This window comes from Amblyomma maculatum, chromosome 1 (genome assembly GCF_055883805.1).
Source record: "Amblyomma maculatum isolate TAMU_Amacu chromosome 1, ASM5588380v1, whole genome shotgun sequence".
Classification (NCBI taxonomy): domain Eukaryota; kingdom Metazoa; phylum Arthropoda; class Arachnida; order Ixodida; family Ixodidae; genus Amblyomma; species Amblyomma maculatum.
Genome location: NC_139344.1, coordinates 80,300,298 through 80,320,701, shown reverse-complemented (window position 1 = coordinate 80,320,701; position 20,404 = coordinate 80,300,298). Strand labels below are relative to the sequence as shown.

General features: G+C 47.2%; 1 protein-coding gene across 1 annotated transcript in view; it reads right to left on the bottom strand.

The window, feature by feature from the left end:
• Positions 1-5,880: 5,880 nt before the first annotated feature.
• Positions 5,881-20,404, bottom strand: part of LOC146202883 (heme-binding protein 2-like) — a 48,919-nt gene continuing 34,395 nt past the window's right edge. Inside the window, exons 3-7 of the mRNA XM_084588434.1 lie at positions 10,040-10,106; positions 9,418-9,489; positions 9,167-9,296; positions 8,310-8,490; positions 5,881-7,948 (exon numbers count right to left, since the gene is read on the bottom strand). Coding sequence (XP_084444560.1) covers positions 7,777-7,948; positions 8,310-8,490; positions 9,167-9,296; positions 9,418-9,489; positions 10,040-10,081 — 597 coding nt within the window. The 5' untranslated portion in view covers positions 10,082-10,106 and the 3' untranslated portion in view covers positions 5,881-7,776. The remainder of the gene's footprint in view (positions 7,949-8,309; positions 8,491-9,166; positions 9,297-9,417; positions 9,490-10,039; positions 10,107-20,404) is intronic.

The window sequence follows — 20,404 nt, the reverse complement described above, 5'->3', positions numbered from 1 at the left end:
TCTTTTTTGTGTGTGTTCTGTGTGTGTAAAGCTTGTGTGTGCATTTTTTTTTAATTTGTGCTGCAGCAATTTAGACCATGTGGTTGTTCCTGCGCACATTAAATAAAGATTTATTGACTGATTATTATTATTTTACTTTTTGCTTTTTCTAAATTCCCGGTATAGTTAGTCCCGGTCCATTCGCGTCACGTGAAGACCGGCGCGTTAGTCGAACCTTTACCATGCCACCTGCCGTCGTTTTCTTCCCTTCCGCCGGAGGAATTTTTGAAGGGGTTTGTTACGGGGCCTTGACCTCTGCTTCGATTCCTGCCGACCTTTCTCGTCCTGCCCAAGTTCTCACTCACAAGGTGCGAGCTGGTGGAGCATACTCACCGCACGTGCTGAGCCGATGGCGCCGAACTAGGATCGGCTGCCCTAACTGCACTGCTTACTCCGTTGACCTGCAGCACTTGATCTGTACCTGCCCTGGCACGGCGAGCCTTCGCACCCGCTACACATCTGCTCACCACATCCAGACATACGAAGACTGGAACCGATGCCAAGCGCAAGTTTAGTGCCCTGCTAGACTTCATGTTAGAGTCTGGCGCCCTCAACCTGACCTAACCCACCCGCTTCCCCTCTAGAGGTCAGGTCATCCTTATGAATAAAGATTTATGAATGAACGGATGGCTTTTCTGAGAGAAAATGAAGCCTCAGCCAGGCTCAGTAAAAGAATGGCTAGTTATGCTACTGGACCAAGCAAAGCTCAAATTTTGGGACTGCCCTGCAAGGTAATGATGCCAACACATGGTATACGGCACACGAGGCATGCCCGAAGTATGGTTAGGACCAGACGTGGGCAACCTCATGAGGTTTCGATCTCATGAGGTCAACCTCAACCTCAAAATGACCTCAACCTCTCGGAGTGAGGTGAGGCTGAAGTGAGGTCGGCAATACCTTAAATATTTTTGAGTGAGGTCAGCAAATGAGACCTTAACCTCATGCGTGAGTTTGAGGTTGAGTGAGGTCGTAACTTAGTGAGGTCGGCTTGTGAGGTCGAAATTATTGTTTCCCACAGCGATAAAATAGCCGGCAAAACACCTTTCATAATGCCTGTCGTGTACACTCTTTTGGCTACCAACGCGCACGTAACTAACAGTTTGCGCCTGTGCGTTTGCGTTCGACACGAAAAAAAAGGGAGGGGGGGGGGGGGGCGTAAAGTGCAGCGCGGCAAACGAGTGGGGTCGGACGACGGCTGCAGACTCGAAAGAAGGTGAAACAAGATCTCGCCACTATTTCGAGCGAGTTTGGGAAGTAAAGAAAGTCTGCGCAAACTCGAAGGGTTTCCAGACTTACGTGGGTGTGTCGGCTTCTCGGAAAAAAAAAAAGAGAAAAAGCTAGAATAGTAGAAAAGAGGGAAGCGCAAGATCCAGCAACCAAGGAATTGCTTGGTAAGGATGGCACGAGAGAGGAGGTTTCAGAGAGGCATATGGAAAGAACAAGGATGCAGAAGAGACGAGAGATAAATGGCTTGACGAGAAGTCACCCACGAAGACTATTTTAGTAAATAAAATCTGCTTTTGCTATTGTATATGGTACGAGTTAAAACAAAAGAAAGCAATAGGACGGTAGATCGTAGTTGTATCAGTGCAATCCACTCTTTTATGATTATTATTAGTCACTAGACATTAAATTAACCCTTACATAAAAAGAAAGATAAATTTAATGCGCCCTTCTCGAAGAATCATTGAAGAACAGACAGGTGACTGACGACTGCTTGCAGTCATTCCTTTCTCATACCCTACATGAGCTCGCGCCTTTTTCATTTACATGTTTGTTTATCGAGGGCCTCCCCTCCGTTTTACAGCTTGCAGCCAAAGTGGCGGGCGCGCCTTATGTTTGTAAGATGGCTTCTGCTCTTTCGGCTCCGCAGCCGGTGTCCGATCTCAACTAGCGGGCAAAGCGCGGACCCAGGAACCCCTCGGCATTTCTTGGAAAGTAAGCCACTGCACATACGCGCGCCTCTGGGAGTTTGTGAGTTTTAGGTATTTTTAAGTGCGTTTCTGTCAACGGGGCCGAGAGTTACAAGAGCCCTGTATACATGGACTCGATAGAGTCGGGTCGAGTAAGCCTGTCGAGTAAAAACCAGTTGTCGGGTTCATGTATACGCAGTCGGGTCGAGTAAAATAGCCGCGGAGCGGGTCGCGTTAACTCGCTTGCATAAGGTAGGTTAACTCGCTTGACCCGCTTGTCTAAAAGCATGTAGACGCTGTCGAGTCAGGGAGTCGAGTTATGGCGAACTCTGGGATTAAAAAGCAACCGGAACGGCGAGGAGCGTCAGCGAAGTTGAAGGCTTTTTAGCCCTCATCAACGATAATAACTAATAATCGAAGCTCTCGATACTAAAAGGCAACGGAATCAATTACTAGTAAGAAACTTGCACAATAACTTCAAATCTTGACGCTACGCGCCGCTACGATACTTACTCGCTAGAAAGCGAGTTCATGTAGACACCAATCGGGTCGAGTAATGGTGACCTCGCTTACTCGACGCTTACCCGACCCAGTGCTGTCGAGTCCATGTATACAGGGCTAAGGACAGTGGCAGTGTGGTTGAGAGAGCGAGATGTGTGTGCGGTGCTCGAGCGTGTGAATGCGCGAGTGAAGATCTGCGTCTCCTCTTCTCTTTAGTTTTTCAGTACACTTGCACCACCCCTATTTTTCCTCACTTCTTATTTTCGTTTTGTGTGGTCACTTACCAGTGCCCCCTCTCGCGTTTGTGCACCCGCGTTTACTCACAACCGGCCGCTTTTCTGCGGTACGGCCAATCGTCACCCTTCCCCCTTCACCCCCCCTCCCTTCCGCCTAAGAAAAAGAAAAGAAAAAAAAATCAGAAGAGACAATTCTCAGATTTTTCCTCTCGCAACATTCTTTATTATTTTTTTTTTTTGCTTCTTTAGCCTTTGGCTGTGCGCTATACCTCCGACTGGCGTATTCCTGTTGGTCTAAAGAAATATAAAAGACAGGCCCTTCTCGCTTCTCGGAACACCGCGGCGGCTGCGCGGACTTCTGTCGCTTGTCGACCATGCAGCCATCTCATCGTTTCGCAGGAGGGACACGCTAGTCAGTGTTCAAACTCTGTTCTTCCTCCGTGTAGACGCGTTGCCACCCTACTCAACATCCGCTAGTCTTCCTCTCTTGACGGATGTTGAGCAGTCGAAGAAAAACGAAACAACTCCCGTAGCATGGGTTAAGTGTTCGCGCTTCATTCTCCCAGTGGGCGTGGTTTTCTCGTCGTGACTAGAAGCTGGTGTCTCAGCCCCACGTTCTCGTCGACACCAATCGTTCCTGGAACATCTGCTTGGAAGTCGCCCCCAAACGGCGTCGGTGAGCCGCCCGAAATCGTCAAAAAAAAAAAAAAGGCAGCATCTAAACAACGTGCTGTGTTCTTCGCCATTTACCGTGGCCGTCTTTTTCAAGCGAAGACACGCAGCCATGCCGTGGTCGGCGACTTGCTGTAATTTATGACGGAAGTTTCCGCCCTTTCCAGCTGAGGTCTGCCCTTCTTCTTCAAGGTCTATGGCATTGTTGCGTTCGGCGTCGAGGGTGCAGACATGGTTGCGGTTATGGCAGGCGTGGTTATGGCAGATATAGCGAAAACATCTAAATATACCGACGATGATGTGCGCGCGCGCAGTTGTCGAATTTAAAAAGACATCTAAGGCCATTTCCGTTACAATAGCCGCGCAAAAGAAACGAAAAGCACTGTAAACTTGGAATGCATTCACTGCGACAAGAAACTGTGTGGACAAGGAAACCAGCTTTTGAGCTTCTCTCGGCATCTCAAGGTAATGTGCGAATTATCCCTAATCCAACGTATTATTTCTTTAACTTACATCAATGATAAAAGGAATGTTTTGGGGCTGCAAATTCACCGTTAGTTATAAGTAGAAGGGAGGGTAATCTTTCCAATTTGTCACGGCGTTTGTTCTATACAGCACAACCCACTCGTCAGGATTATCGAAAGTAGCGCAATGTCAAAAGGCAAGCACGCTTTACCTTTTCGTAACTAAGCGTCTCTGCATAGGGCAACATTTTGTTCTATCCGCCTCTTGTGATAAGTCCCACGTCAGAAGTCTATTTGATAAAAGAATGTTATGGTACTACAACTTCCATACGTAAGTGGTCGATCTACTTTTTTTTTTTTTTTTGTAACAGAGACGTAACACTGAAGAAACATTAGATTGCTTGTGATTTTGTCATCCGATTCGATTTCAAATCGCAGGACAATGTTTTCACCAAGAAATTATGACTTGCTTGTCATGAGGAAACACTATTTGACGGTCACAGATATGTGCGACGTTTTACTGCAGACCTTCGGGGGTTCTCATCCAGCAGCGCCAAGGACACACAAGCATTACAGCGGGAATTAGGTCAAAAGTCACCATATCAAAACAAATAAAAATAAATTTTGAAGAGTTCAAACTGACCAATTATACTGCCGTTATTAGGTCAGCCTGCTATGAATCAGTAGCCCCGCTGGCAAATGTTCATTTTAATTTTTTTACTTTACAAGTAAGCCTTATCATATTCAATGTTGTTTAAAATTTATGTCGTCATTCTGGCGTGTCACCGCACAGGACTTGTGCCATGACGTTTTATAGTTAGTGTTCTCAAGTGAAAAACCTTTTTTTTTTTCTTTTTTTGAGGTCGAGCGACCGACCTCAAACTCACAGTTTGAGTTTGAGGTGAGGTTGAGTGAGGTCGGTGGTGGCATCAGAAAAATTGAGGTGAGGTCACCTGGTCAAACCTCAACCTCAAAGCGTGAGGTTGAGGTTGAGTGAGGTTGCACTTTTTGATGTCAAATGCCCACCTCTGGTTAGGACCACTCGAATTTTGACCTCAGAATGATCCTGGCCGATTTTTTGAGCGGAGATACGTCTAGTGGGGCTCGGGTGAGAATTGGCTTGGTCCATGAACAAAATTGGGTTGGGGTGCCTTCTCGACACTGTACTGGCCCACTCCATAAATGGAGCGAGCCAATACAACCCCCCCCCCCCTCTAAAAAAAGGCCTAGTCTGCCCTAGAATTGAGTTGACCCGCGTTCAAAACCTCCATGGCCCATCCACGAAATAGACATGGCCCACCCCCAAAATTGGGTTCACCCACGTACAAAACCGACGTGCTGGCCTGCCTTCCAAACTAGACGGCCCATCCCCCAAATTTGATTGCCCCCCCCCCATCCCCCCAGTTAGATTGGAATGCCCTTACAAGTCCTAGTAAGTTTTACAAGCCCTTACAAAGACAGTCGAGACTTAAACGCTTTCGCATGGTGCTACGTTAGTCGACGGAATAATTTGTTTTCCTTCTTCCATCCGGCTGTTTAAATGTCCAGAAATGGATATGCGGACGCAGCACCATGCGCCAGCGATCGTGGTAACACTTTTTTTCCCCCCTTCAGTTTTGTCTACTGAAACAATACTAACGTCACTAATACGCACCACTCAACATTTGTAGCACTATAGGTAAAGGGCAATCTCCACTAAACTTGGGACATAAATTTGGAGCAATCGCATTCTCAACTGCAGTGCGGCGCACATAACCTCTGGATTTCGCAACTGTCACACTGTTCTGGCGCCGTTCTGAGATGCATGTGCCTGTAAAAGAAAGATGACGCTATGATCTTGCAATTCCTTGCGAAATTTCAATAGACTCTATCCGCTCTGTCTATTGGCCGGCTGTCCAGGAACTGTGTCAAGAAATGTTCGTACATGAAGTTTTGGGTGTATGCGCTCCGCGCTCCGTTCTTTACGCAGCAGCATACCGTAGATGGTGTTATTGCAACGACGAGACAGTTCTTTGGGGATCACTTTATTGTCTTCAGTGACCCGAAGTATGACATAATGGACAGGCGAGGAACGTTGTATATGATGCGGACGGCGTTCCGGTTGCGAGCGGCAATACAGACTCTTATCGGCGTCCCGCGTGCGCGTACGTCTGACGTTCAGCACCCGTAGCATGGTATTTGAGGTGCTTCCCGAGAATGCGGACAACACATGCTTTGCGCACTACACGTACACTCGACGCACACAGAGTTATCACTATTCTTTGGAATGAGGTGCAAAAATGTGAGCTATTTCCGTACACCTGCGCGTGAAAGAGGCACAAACTGCACGGCTTCTATTTGCGCAGTTACACAGCAATAAATAATAAATAAAGCATGCGTGACCGATACGTGGCGTATTGCACATCCCATATATAATGTATAGCACGGTGCTCTGTTCTTGTTGGCACACCCGTCCACGGAAACGAATAAACGAAAACAAGCAAAGCAGAAAAATAAATGAGTAGAGCTGTAGTTAGCTAGAAACTTCCTACAGTGGCAGTGCAACGCTAAAGAAAAGGATCAACTGTGCAGACACCTTTGGCAGTAGGAGGCGGTCTTACTGAGCTGCCAGAGAGAAACTTTGCCGTATATTGGCCGTGTCCGCAAAGTTTCCCACCAGAAAATTTCGGAAAAAAGCATCTAAACCTGGCCCCTGATACGGTGAGAGGAGGTCTGCGACATTATTTATTCCTCCATGTTATTTTTCTTCTCTCGACTTCTCTCGAGGGAGGATATCGTCTTCCAGAACGGCTACACTCATTCACGGATCCTGCTCATCCTTGTACCAAGAAAGCGGGGGCATTTGATCTAACTGCGTTGGGCGCATGGATTCTTAGTTTTATATTTCAGAAATTTTTGAAAAGGTTAATCAATTTCCTTTCTGTCTTTTTATTTTGCAAATAATGGAGCAAAACGTGAAGTATTAAATTTTGAGCACCCATTCTGTTTTCGTGGGCGCTCGAGCAATCTTTGAATACTGAAATGAACGTTTAAAATAACCTTATATATAAAAGAGAACACAAGTATTGGGGGAGAGGGGCGGTTGGAGGCGAAAAAGACCATTTCGCTTTGTCACCGCTAAAAATATTCCCCCCACCTAGCTCGCCCGCTGCATCGTCGATGGGCGCACTGTCTTATCAAGCCCCTGAAATGTCCTGGAGAAATTTAGCTGTTAAGGGACGGGGAAAATGCCCGTGAAAGTTGCATTATCTTCAGCACCGTGTCGCGCACGGTGGCTGCAAAGAGCAGCTTAGTGTTCCATATCGTGCCTCGGCGCAGGTGTGATGTAAGCCGCTGTCAAGCCGCGCCTAAGTGACCTTCGGCTTCCACAGTCTTCCCCTAAATATTGCCTTGTTAGGATGCCAATGGGCGATTTGATACGACAAGTCTAGAAGAGAACAGGGAACAGGGTTCTTGCGATACCCGTCAGCTGAGAAGACGTGCAATCGGAGACAAAAGTCTGCAGGACGCGCGAAAAGCGAGTTCGTCGGTGCGATGCCTGCCACTCGGCAACCTCACGTCGCTTCCGCACGTTGGCGCACGTAAATCCAATTTCCCTCTCCCCATTCGCGGTCTCTATCCACTGGCGAATAACAGAGCTGTGTTCTTCGGTTTTCGCTCACGCGTCCTGGACTCTCTTCTTTCCATAGCACAAGGAAGCGCAGGCGTCATTTCACTGCACTTTGTATACTCGCTCGTGAGTACTCCTCCACATGGCCAACATTCTGGCGCGAAAAGTAAAGAGGAAACAAATAACAGGCCACTCCGCGAGGCTTGGGTGTGGAATGTGGGTTGCCGAGCTGGCGGCACCGCGGAAGAAGAGGCAGGAACCGGGTGATGGGGGCCGCGAGCAGCACTCTGGCTGCGCCGCGGTGGAGATCGTAGCAGTATAGTGTCGGCGGCCGGCGACTATCACTTCATGGATAGCCATATCTCGTTGCGGCGTTCCAGAACCCAGAATATGAGGTCGTACCGGGCCACGTAGAAGTGGTCCAGGTTTACACGCCGGTCCTTGCGCATGGCCTGGATGAACTCCTCCGCCTTGCTCAGCCACTGCTGCTCGTTGGGCTGCCCGCCGAACACCCTGGAGAAAGGAAAAGCCGACCCACGTTGTTAGCAGCAGATGAGAAAGAAGAGCGTTACGACGGAAAAGAAAGGCGCCGAGTTTGGCGTTCGATGAAAATGAGAGGAGGACAAGAGAAGCGAGGACAGAATTGGGCATCATTCTTAAAATAGATAAAAAAAAAGTGCAATTACGAAAGTGCCCCACTACCTGCTGCCGCTTTCAGCGTGGAGTTTGGTTTACGATACCTCTTGCCATTGAAGACCAACAAAATTTAATCCAAAGTACGTCAATAAGCTGGAATTCTGGAGCTCATTCGTTGAGTGGCAACCAAGCGAGTATGCAGCGCGTGCTTATCAAGCCATCCGCGTGGGCGCCTTACTTGACGGCGTATCTGCGAGCCGGCTCGACGGTGATGACGATGTCCTTGTCATTGGCCTGAGGCGGGTTCATGTAGAGGTTGGCCGGCAGCGGGAAGGCCATGGTGTAGTTAGCCAGGCGCCGCCCACTTGCCCCGCGACTCACCAGGGTCCGATGCGGAGTGGTCAGGTCTACGGTCACGTCTGCGGACCACCCAGACGCCATTGCTCGCACCAAAGTTCCCACACTTTCCATTTACCCTGTCTTTCTCGGTATCCGCGATCTACGGCATCATTTACACCTCCAAGCGATTTTCTTTTTTTTTAATACCTTTCGCGTGGGTTGGTTCCCGTCGCCTAAGGCTCGTTTCATACCAGCTGCCTACTTTACTGTTTTCTAGCATCATTTAATATTATTTCTTCTTGATGCTGGAATATTCAGGGAGCTTAATGACAAATAGCCGCCTCTGTCATAGCTTTACAGATCATAAACACGGCGCAGCGTCTTGCATCGCTAATACATCCTGCCTACCGCTAAGAGGCGGTCGAATGAACGAGCTTGGTACTGACCTAGCAAGCCTTAACCAATGATCAAACGTTTAGCGACCACTTCATATTGCAGAGAAAGAAAAGAACGGGTCGGCTCATGAAACCGCTTCCAATATTTATTTTTTTTTAGTGCACCAGCACTAGAGCGACCATTCACTGATTTCTTTTCTTCTTTTGCAAGCGCCACGTTTAGTGACTCATATAAAAGTTCAGGTTAAATACATTAGCAAAACCCGACAGTGCCATCAAATCGCTACAAAACTGCAAGTTCTCTTAGTAATAAATGATGCCAAATATCCAGCCCGAGCCATCGGCAGATTTATGGACTCACTCTTGTCGTTGAAACCCTGGATGTAGTAAATGAGCTTGCGAAAACTCCTCCGCTTAGCTTCGAAGAGTGCCCTTGCTTGCGTAGTCACGCTGATCCACATTGTTTCCGGGTACTGACGCTCTTCGTACTCCTGTGCATGCATGTGAATATAATTAACCGAGAATAGTCAAATGAAACAAAATAAATGCAAGCGTTTTCTTGGCAGGAGCAACAATGAAGTTTCATGGCCGCGTATATTAAGCAGCACTTACAGCTTCGTTCGATATCACTTCGTAGTCTATGCATTCCACACCTCTCCAAGTACAGGAGTACGCAGCAGAGACCTGAGAAGGCCGGAAATGAAAATCAGAAAGATAATTAGTGTTGTTAGGAAAGCAACTATAAAATTTCTGAAACAAGGCAGCTTCTTGTAAGGAATGTATTTGAACGCTTGGAATCGGTCCATATTTAAATATTCTTTCGAGATAGGTGCCAGCGACCAGCTTCCATTTACAAAATAGAAAAAGATGTAACCGAAAACAAGACTCTCTCTCAATGCCCTTAAACTGCTAACAGAGTTTAAAAATGACTTTTATGCCGGCGTTGCCTGAATTGCTGAAGATGTGCAATAGGAACATTGGCTGGGTAATATTACTTCACTTTAATTCGGTCCTATTCTGATTCTTTTCCTGTTTTGTCAAAGGCTCAAGCGCCGCAGAACCTTTTCCAAAGTCGGAATTGATCATCAAACGCTATAGTGTTAAGAGCGAAGCAGCGCTGGAGAAAAGGAATCGTTGAGTCGCGCTGGCCCTGCTTTACAAATCGCCATATCAAGTTTCGTATCTTTCTCTTTTTGTTTTTAACGAAGCCGTTGGAGGAGATGCGTGACTCTACCTGGATGATGACAGCTGCGATTGCTACATTTAAGGTTCGCATCTTGGTGCGCGTTTTTCCAGGCGTCCTGCGCAAGAAAAAGAAAAAAGAAAAATTTCATCATGTGGAGCGCTTCACGAATCAAAAACTGATTGAGAACTGGATAAATAAATTCTAAGGATTTGCTCTTCTACATCCATCTTCGGCTGTATCTTCTTTTTTCGTGTTATCAGAAGGGAGAAGTAGTCACTGCAAAATGGGTTCAATCAAAAGCATGTGAGGTGATTCAAAGGATGATCTCTAAAGAACAAGAGCAACACATAATTGTATTGTATTATTGACATGACATATGTACCTTGTACCGGTACAAAAGGAGACAAATATGCTGTTGAAAAAAAAAAAAAAAAAAAAGGGAAGAGAGCGCATAGCATCTCTCGAAGTGTACGTTTGAGCCAGTGACCCTGACCAAGTTAGCTCCGGAAACGAGAGCACAACTTGTTTCTTCGAAACTTCCGCTCTTGGGCGTATGGGGAGAATTTGACAAATACAAACTTTGCTTTTCTAAAACTTTGACCTTGCATTATAATTGCTCCTCCACCCCACTTATTCCTTATGCAAGTTGTCTGGCTTCTTTATCCTGATGAAGATAATCCAGCTCAGTACGTGTGCTTTGATTTTCGCGCATACTTATTTTACCGCTAAGGAAGTGCTTAGACTAACAGGTAAAGTACACCAACCTCTTGCATTTTCTTGCACCTGAGGTATCTCTCTGCAAAATAATCGCTCGCACTAAGCATCAAAGCAGAGGCGAAGTATACAAACGAAAAATTTTGGAGCGCAACCTCATTCGAGGCGGTCTACGGCTTTCATAAAGGGCACAAATATATTCTCCAAAGAAACCGTCATATATATATATATATATATATATATATACATATATATATATATATATATATATATATATATATATATATATATATATATATATATATATATATATATATATATATATATATAAAATAAAGGTTGTTTACTCTCTTTTTCTATTGTAATTGCTGAGGACTAGCATGCTTGATTTGATGAGTCACATTTTTTTACATTGAATCCTTAAATCGACATTCGCCCCGCAGTTCCTGTCCCGAAAGAAACCCACCGCTGCCAGCGAATATCAGTACACTCTACACTAGTACACCGTTTGAATTATGTGCATCTTCGAGCGCACAAAAGAAAAGGAGCAATAAGGTATCGCGTCAAGCGGAAGCAATCCCTCCGACTAGAGTGCGGCGGCTCCGGGACCCGCGGCCAGGGGACAGCCTCACTGCTGTTCCCTGGCGTTGCGTCACCGGGACTTGCACCGATGCTCACCGTGGCCGGAAGAACAGGGGCGGTGGGGCGTGCGTGGCCGTCGCTGGGCGGGCAGTCGCTCTTTATAGGCACCCGCGCCCTTCCCCACGCGCGTCGGATGCGGAAGGGGGTCCCCGTGACCGGCCACCCCGTGATCCCGCGCAGAAACCGGCTGACCCCCAACTGGTCCTGCGCCTCCCGGAGAAGGCCGTTTTCTCTCTCGGCGCTGGGGTCGATGCACCGCACGCTGACGGAGGCACTGGAGCAGCGTTCGCCTTGAACTTGTCGCCGGGCGGCAAGGGTTCGGATTGGGCGAGGGGGCCTCGCGGTTGGACCCCCCGCGGAACGGTCCCGCGTGACCGCTGCTCGGCCGCAGGGCACTCCTCCCCCTTGCCGCCACAGATAGGCTGCTCGAAGGGGCAAAGTGTAGCGGAGAGAAAACCGCGCTTGTGAGACGCCAGTTTTGTCCTCGGCGTTGTCTCTCCGTCGCTGTCAGTTGGTCGGGGCGGATCGCCCTCCACAGGGCTGTCGCAAGGACGGGAGAGGGGAAAACGATGCTGCAGTATGGTTGCTTATCGAGCCTCCGCTTCCCTCCCCGGAAGAAGGGCGGAAGCATACACCGATGTTCGTCAAGCCAGTCGAGGTTCCCCTCTTGCCCCGTTTTTATTTTTTTTTCTCTGTTCTGTTCTCGAGGTCACCATGACCGTTGCGCAGTTTAGCTTGTCTCTGGTGGTCCCGTTATGTAAGTGCATTTACATATTTTTTCGGCTTGCCGCGATCATAGTGTCAGGACATCCGTCTCGCGTGGAGGTTTGTGGTTCGAATCCCGGTACCGCGAAATTCTCGACCAGGTTAAAAAAAATTGTGTCGGTGAAATTGAATATCCAACCTTGTGGTGAGGCCTTACCCCTGTTCTGTCGTGGCCGAATGAAGACACGAACGTAAGCAGCCAGAACGGAAGTGGAACTTTATTAACGGACTCCTCGGCTTATATATAGCCCTTGCCTTGTCTTGTCTTGTCAGATATCACATTCTTCCCGTCTTGGTGAAAACAAATGCCATTTAATTTTTACACTGCTTCTTCCTGTAATCTTCTGTAGTATATCTGTCGGGGGGTTTTCGCACACTAGTGCTTCGTCGGAGTAATAGTGCTGGTGACTGGTTGCCTGTAGAATTACGCTCCTGTACTTCGAGGTTGGACCCGGTCGTGTTGAGCTCCGGATTGCCTCCTCCAGCAACTGTTGGTAGGTCGGGTGGCGATCTCGGTGACGGCTCATCGTCAGACTGGCTCGGCTCTGGTGCGGTTTCCCGAGTTTGATCCCTTGGAGAAGGCTGGGTTTGCACCTCGCTTCCACACCTTGGTAATCTGGAAAATACCTCTTGCGAAGAGAATTCTTGACAAAGACCTTTTTGAACTTCTGAGCCCCCAAACCGATATCTTCATTCCCTGGACATGGTAACTGCGTCGCATTATTGGTGACTTCATTCCACACTGTAGGTTGTCTTGGCCATAGGTGGTCAACGTGAGTGAACTGTAGTCGACCTTAAACTCTTAATGCATGTGACTGGACTGACAATTTGTTCGACCGTACCTTCGTGCCATGACACAGGCTCACCTAGTGTGGTCTTCACGTATACTTCATCACATACGGAGAAGGCTTTTGCAGGTACTCTTCGGTCGTTGCGTTGCTCACTATCTCTTCTGAGACGCTCAGCCATGTCGCCTTCAAAACTTGGTTTTAGAAGGGATAATGTAATTCTGGGCAAACGCTTCAGGAAAACTTCAGCAGGTGTACGCGAAGTCATTGAGCGCGGAGTGTTTCTATAGAAAAACGGGAACTTATTCAAACGTTCTTGTACTGTACTCTTCACTCCAGCATTTGCATCGCTCAGAACCTGTTTTAAGAAAGCTTCCTTAGTTGTTCTCACCAGTCGCTCTGCGGCACCATTCGAAGCGGCATGGTATACGGAGGGGTCCTTGTGTGTTTGATACCTCGTTTGCTCATGAAGTCTCCAAAGTGTTCCGAAGTGAATTATGGGCCATTGTCGGTAACAATTTCTTCGGGGAAGCCGTAGGCTGCGAACAATGTGTCCAGCTTTTCCACTGTCTTGGTCGTTGTCGTTGATCTCATGGCGAACACTTCAATCAACTCACAGTACGCGTCTACCAAGACTAGTAGATTTGCGCCGTCTTTTACAGCATAGTCAACGTGAATCCTATCCCAAACTTTTGTTGGATACCTCCAGGGTTGCAGAGGCCCTGCCGACTTTGCTGGACGGGTACCTTGACAAAGTTGGCAATTTCGAACAGTTTCTTCTATGTTTTTGTCGAGGGGAGGCCACCAGTCGTATGCCCTCGCCAGCATCTTCATGCGAGTCATCCCTGGATGGAGCTTCAAGTAGCAACCAGAGCCCATGCGCCTGCAAGGTTTCTGGCACGATCACCCGATTGCTCCAAGTCAAGCATCCCTGCTCTGCAGACAGTTCATCTCTGCGCAAGAAAAACGGTCGCAGTTCTTCAGAGAAATTCTCTGGCCATCCCGAAAGAACGTAGCTTAAGACGCGTGTTAGTAGGTAGTCTCGCTTCGTTTCCCGAGCTACTTATTTAGTTGTTAGCTGGGTTGCATCAAAAACAGCCACTTTCTCCGGCTTGTCGTTGCTTAAAGCGGTCGACAACGGTAGTCGTGATAGTGCGTCAGCGACTTCCATGTCCCTGCCGTTCCAAAACTTGAGATCATACTATACGCTGTTAACGACAGCGCCCACCTCTGCATCCGTGCAGCTGCTAAAGATGGCAGCGGCTTGTCACGCCCAAGAAGTCCGATAAGAGGCTGATGGTCTGTATAAAGAGTTAACTTGCGCCCATACAAATAACGATGAAACCGCCGCAACCCAAATATGAGCGCGAGCGCTTCTTTTTCACCTTGAGCATAGTTTCGTTCCCTACTTGTTAAAGTGCGTGAAGCGAATGCGATAGGCCGCTCAGTTTCGCTTGCGTTTCATGGAAAATGACAGCTCCCAGGCCGTAAGCGGACGAATTGCAGCTAAGTCCGATTGGCTTTACGACGTCGTAGAAGGCTAGTACTTTGCTGTTCATAATCATTTCCTTAGTTGCTTCGAATGCCTTCTTGCACTGTTCCGTCCATTTCCACTTACGGTCTTTTTGAAGAAGCTCATAAAGAGGTGCGACCACAGTTGCCAAATTCCGCAAAAAACTTGTCATAGAAGTTTAGAAGACCCAAGTAGGCCCTCAGTTCTGAGATGTATAGGTTCTGGGGCATCCCGTATTGCTTTTATATTTTCAGCGGTAGGATAAATCGCTAAAGAACTTGCCCTTTTCCTCTTTTAGCGTGATGTTGGGATTGCTTAACTGCTTCAGGACTTTAATGGTAGTGTTGTAGCCTGTGATAATGACTTCGTCTATGTATAGCATCCGATGTTAGGAATTCCTTTGCCCATCATGGCCTGAAACAAGGCTGGTGCACCGGTAATTCCGAATGGTAGCCTTTGGAATTCGTACAACCCTTTATGCGTATCTATCGTGAGCAGTGGCTTAGATTCTTCAGCGAGAGGAACTTGCTGGTACGCAGAGGACAAATCCAGCACACAAAATACTTCACCACCAGCTAGCATCGAGTACAGATCCTCAGGGAGCGGTAGCGGGTAATAATCCGTCTTGAGTACTTGACTGACTGTTACTTTGTAGTCTCCGTAAATTCTTATTCCACCACAGCGCTTCGGGACCGGTACAATGGGAGTAGCCCACTTGGTCGTTGCTACTTTCTTTAGAATGCCTTGACTTTCCAGCTTTCGAAGTTCCTCGGCGACTGCGTCTTTCGTAGCGAAAGGCATAGATCTAGCTTTGCAGAAAATAGGCGTGCAGTTGGGATCTATGGCTATTTCGGCTTCAAACTCGCGGACCATTCCTGGTGTAGCACGAAAAACTTCCGGAAATTTCTCCTGTAGGGACTTGACATCAGCGTTTTCTGCGACGCTGCTGTTTTCCTGTCAATCTGCAACCTGTCAAGCCAATCCTGGCCTAGAAGGGCAGGCATCTCTCTGCCTTGATCCTCTACTATATGTAGTGGAAGCTCAGTTGTGTATCCGTTATGCTCCACGTTTACCATTGCCTTTCCTCTCAGCTTTACAGGCTGTCCTGTATAAGTTTTCAAAGCTGTTTTTGTTGGTTTGCATTTAATCTGCGAAAAGCATTGCTTAAAAAGACTTTCCGGCATCGATGTGACAGCTGCCCCCGTATCCAAAAGCATGGAGATGGGCGTTCCTTCAATCTGCACGGAAACTTTGTAGCCGCGCGCGTTCCGCCCCCCGTGGATAGCACGACGTGATAGGTATGCGAATCATCAGATTCTTCGTCGGTCGCTTCCGCGTAGTTCACCGGACGGGTTTTCTTTCCTTGGCACATCGATGGTAAATGACCAGTCTTCGCACATGCACGGCATTTCGCATTGCGATACGAACACTTGTCTGAATCATGGCCTTTTCCGCAGCGATAGCAAGCATTTTCCCGCGCCTTTCCTTTCTTGCTCTCTGACGGCCTGGCTTTTGTAGCCAGCATTTCTCGAACCACATTTACGTCAGGCAAGCGTTCTGCTTGGAAATGTAGCTCGTTAGTTTGTTTTGCAGCAAGTACTTTCTCGAACGCTATCTTGCACGCTTTTTCAAAGGTTAAGTCTTCCGTTACGAACAATATCCTTTGAGTCTCCTGGTCGCGCAATCCTGCCACAAGCCGATCCCTCAAGGCACCATTCAGGAACGCTTTATACTCGCCAGATGTTTAAGTTCCGTCACGAAGTTAACACTTTCACCTTCTTGCTGCGTTCGCTTGTTTAACTTGCAACGCTCGGCGATTATGGAATACTCGGAACTGTAGTGCTGTTCTAGTACCTTCTCTTATTTCTTCGAAGGTCTTGCCAGTAGGACTGTCAGGAACTAAAATTTTCTTGAGCTCCTCATAAACGGCACTGCCTACTATGTTCAAGAACAACCTCAACTTTTTTGTCTCTGGTATGTCGTTAAGCTCCACAAAATTATCAAACCTCTCAAAGTACGACTTGATATTGTCGCTTCTTGGGTTTAACTCTGGCATGCTTCCGAAACGTTGCGAAGCCCCTAGCATTGACATAATGAAATGCTTGCCTTCTGTTCGAGGTCCGGTTGTGCGCTCCGCTTCGGCCGCGGTGCCAGTGGTTACTTCGGAATCGTCCAATCCCATCCTCGTCGCCTGTTCTGTCGTGGCCGAAGAAAGACACAAACGCAAGCAGCCAGGAACTGAAGTTAAACTTTATTAACGAACGCCTCGGCTTATATATAGCTCTTGTCTTGTCTTGTCTTGTCAGATATCACAATCCCGACGGCCACATCCGACAACGAACTTTCACCAGAACATTTCCGATTCGGCCACCATGGTGTAATTGACCACCACCTCCTTTATGAACACTCAACCCTGCCTTCAGTTCCCAGTTGCTGTGAAGCGACTGACCAAATTGACGAGCAGACATGTGACACAACACGGAGTGCTAAGAATTTCCAGCTGCATGCAGGCCGCCGTTGGAAACTGGACTTACACCAGCGTTTAACGCTGGAGCCTTAACCAATGAGGCTAGCCTAACTGGGCTGTTCGAGGAACTTGCGGGCATTAAATGGGGTGTTATAGGGCGTAGGTATTTATCTTAAGAGGATATGTAAAGTAAAAGCTAGTATGTTAAACGCACGCTATGGTTAGCTGACCGGCGAAGTGGGAGATTTCTTAACGGTAAGGATATAAGTGGAAACATAGATGAATTCTGCAGCTCGAATTGGTAGCAGTTATCGTAATAAAGCTTAATAAGTGCTACGAATTGATGGTTGTACAGGCCTATGCACATAAAACGAGCCTTGATGACGAGATTGTCGAAACGTTCTATGAAGACGTGGAGCCAGCAATTAGTGGAGTAAAAACACGATATAACTGTACTGATCGATGATTTAAATTCCAAGGTGGGAAATATACTGGAAGAGAGCTGGATGGGTCAAAGAAAGAACGCGAGTCAATGATATCGTAGTCGGAATCAAGAAGCTGCATGGGCGGGCCATTGACGCTTCCGCTCTCGACGCTTTCGCGTTCGAAGCTTCGATCTATATATGAGGACTCGGATATTACCTGCACCTCTCGTAGAACAAAAAAGTGTTATATGTAATGGAAGCCTTATATCCAGAAACGTTTGTCCTTCAATGCAGCATTTGGGACTCGCTACGCTGATTGTACACAATAACAATAAATAAAATGAAAGAAGCAAGTTAATTCGCACGCGTTCAGACAAAAATAGCCGAGCGCAAGTATAGTATAGGTTCCTTGCTTTATGCAAACCCATCTCTCTAATTTCAATTTAAATACGGCATACTTAAAATGTGGTTGGGCAAGCACAACTCAGTAACGTGCTGAGCGAAATGGGATAGTATCAGGCAGCTGTCTTCGTATTTTTGAAAATGATATCTCTCAACTCTCGGTTTCCAGACCATTTGACAATCATAGAAATCCATTGGGCGCTACAGACGCATCTTTGCCATGCATGGCACTAAGAAAACATTAGTACTAAATATTAAGAGAGGAGGGGTGGGAGATGGTACAGAAGTCCTATTTGCTCTCAGTATTGCATAGCCTCTGTTTTTTTATTTTTTTTATTTATTTTTTTTTCATGAAAGGGAATGGGGCTCTGCCGCCAAAAATTTCTCATTTTAAATTTCTGCCTGCTTCGCCGTTGGAAGTAACTCGGCTTTCCACACGGTCACGCTCCTTTTCGCTTCACCCAGGGATTTATTTGAAAGAAAAAAAAAAAAAAAACTAAAAGCCGAGTTCATCTTATTTGTATTCTCATTTCGCTGATATGGGCCACTAAGGCATCAGGCAGGCTTTCCGGAGAGCTGAAAACGAGAAAAGAAATAGAATTGAGACGGAGACCGTCTTGATAAGTTAACAAATATAAAGGAATATGATCGTTACCTTCGCTGGTCGCGTCTTCATAAAGTTCGAAGAGTTACGATCATTGCCAATTTAATTCCGGATAGTTTTCAGGCTCACGCCGAGAATTCCAGTCCGCCGGTTCTTGTACTCTCCCAACGGAAACCACTGCGCAGTTTTCACTTCGGATGGGGGAAAAGCCCAACCCACAAGCAGGGGTGATAAACTGCTTGCTGCACTGCAACAAACCGCTCATTCGAACCTCTACTATGACCTCTAATCATCGTAGCCCTGCATACTTTTGGAATACACTGGACGAATTGTATGCCTATCGTACTTGCACCTCGTTCAAGGAAAATGCGGGATATAAGTCGTTGAACCATGTGACACAACTTCACGCACAGTGGACCTTTTTCTTTTTTTTTTTTTTTTCGCAGAACGTCAAACCTCAGCGGCATCTTAGAAATAAGAAGCGCTGAACGCAACTGGAGAAGAGGACGCGGCTACCCAGCCGTGACCGAGCAGTATTTTACGGAAAGCTACACTGCATGTTTTCAACGAGCACAGTTCGCGAAATGATTTTATATGCACGGAGCTGCATCCTCCTGCTGGCCGCTCCGAGAGGTGCCCATAAATCCGTCTGAGCATGGTGTGCGCAGTGAGCGCATGGCAACTGCATGGATGGGGCATTTGAGCCGAGTCGGTATACACTGTGCGCGCTAGTTCACGCGCTGCTTCTTTTTCTTCCGCTTTGCTCTGCAACAGCTCTGTGCATACACTTGAACTGCAAGGTCTTCGGGCAAGGCGTATGATGACGGATATGTAAGCACCTGCGAAGGTCCTATTGGCGCATGGTTCGAGATTACTTCTGTTCGAAGAGCCGTCTTAATCACAGTCCGTCCATTTGTTACTAGCTCTCCCGTGCCGGTGAAATTTGGTGAAAAAAGAAAGCGAAGAAAATAAAGGAACAACTTTGCACTTTTTGAGCACGCACTTTTCGTAACTCTGTGTTTGCTTCCAACCCACAGCGGGGGATTTATGATCGACTACGGCGCTAGACTGCGGGACATTTAACTCATCTTTCATGGACACTAAAGGCAGCACTGAAGCGCGCAATGTAATGTCCGCGGGCCTTCTCTGCCAAACTCTCCGTGGCACTCGCGCACAATTTACACTCTCTCTCCAACTTTATTTATGTTTAATCTCCACTACTGAACGTTAAGTAACCTGCAGAGAGGTCGTTTTTAATTAACTTTCATGTATCTCGCCTTTTTTTTTCTCGTCGGGCTTTACTTCGCCACACAGAACGTTAAGAGAAGAAGAAAGCGGAAGTCAAGGCAGTTTGTTACTGCACCAAACAGGTTGCACGAGCTATGAGAGACAGTATCGATTGGGCGAAAGCCGCCAGTTTTAAGAAAAAAAAAACAACAACAACAAACAAACAAACAAACAAACAAAAAACGATACACGCCCATCAGTTTGTGCCGTATCCCTTCTGGTTGAGTCGTTATGCAGTTGCAAATCATGTGAATTGGAGAGTCTACCGCATAGGCGCCTGCACGCAGTCGCAGCTTGATGTTTAGACGGGCCTGACTACGTGCCTATAGACCTTAGCGTGAATTTTTCGTTGCTTTGCTGGTCGCCCTCATATTTTTTGGCACTCTTCTATGGTGATGCAGTGGTAAGTAAAGTGGAAGCGAGGTGCGAGTCTCCCGACACCTCGGCATGCAAAACATGCGCGCCAGGGCCCGCATTGCACCCGAAATATATATGCACCCAGACAGACACAAAGTCTGAGGACAACTCGGTTTGGGATATAGAAGCACTAATTCAGAACAGACAAGCCTTGCGCATGCGTCCCAGTTGCCATGACACAGGGGTGGAATCACTGCGGGTCGCAGAGACCGGCTGCTCTCCGGTGCTCGATCCTATAGATGACCCAACGGAACTAGCTGTCTCGCAATTACTAATCTCGGGGACAGAGTACTATAAGCGCCGTGAAGATCCGTTTCTCTGTAGTTTGTGCCTTTAGCATGGGAGGATTAAGCTTTTTTTTTTTTTTTTTTTTTTTTTTTTTCATGCAA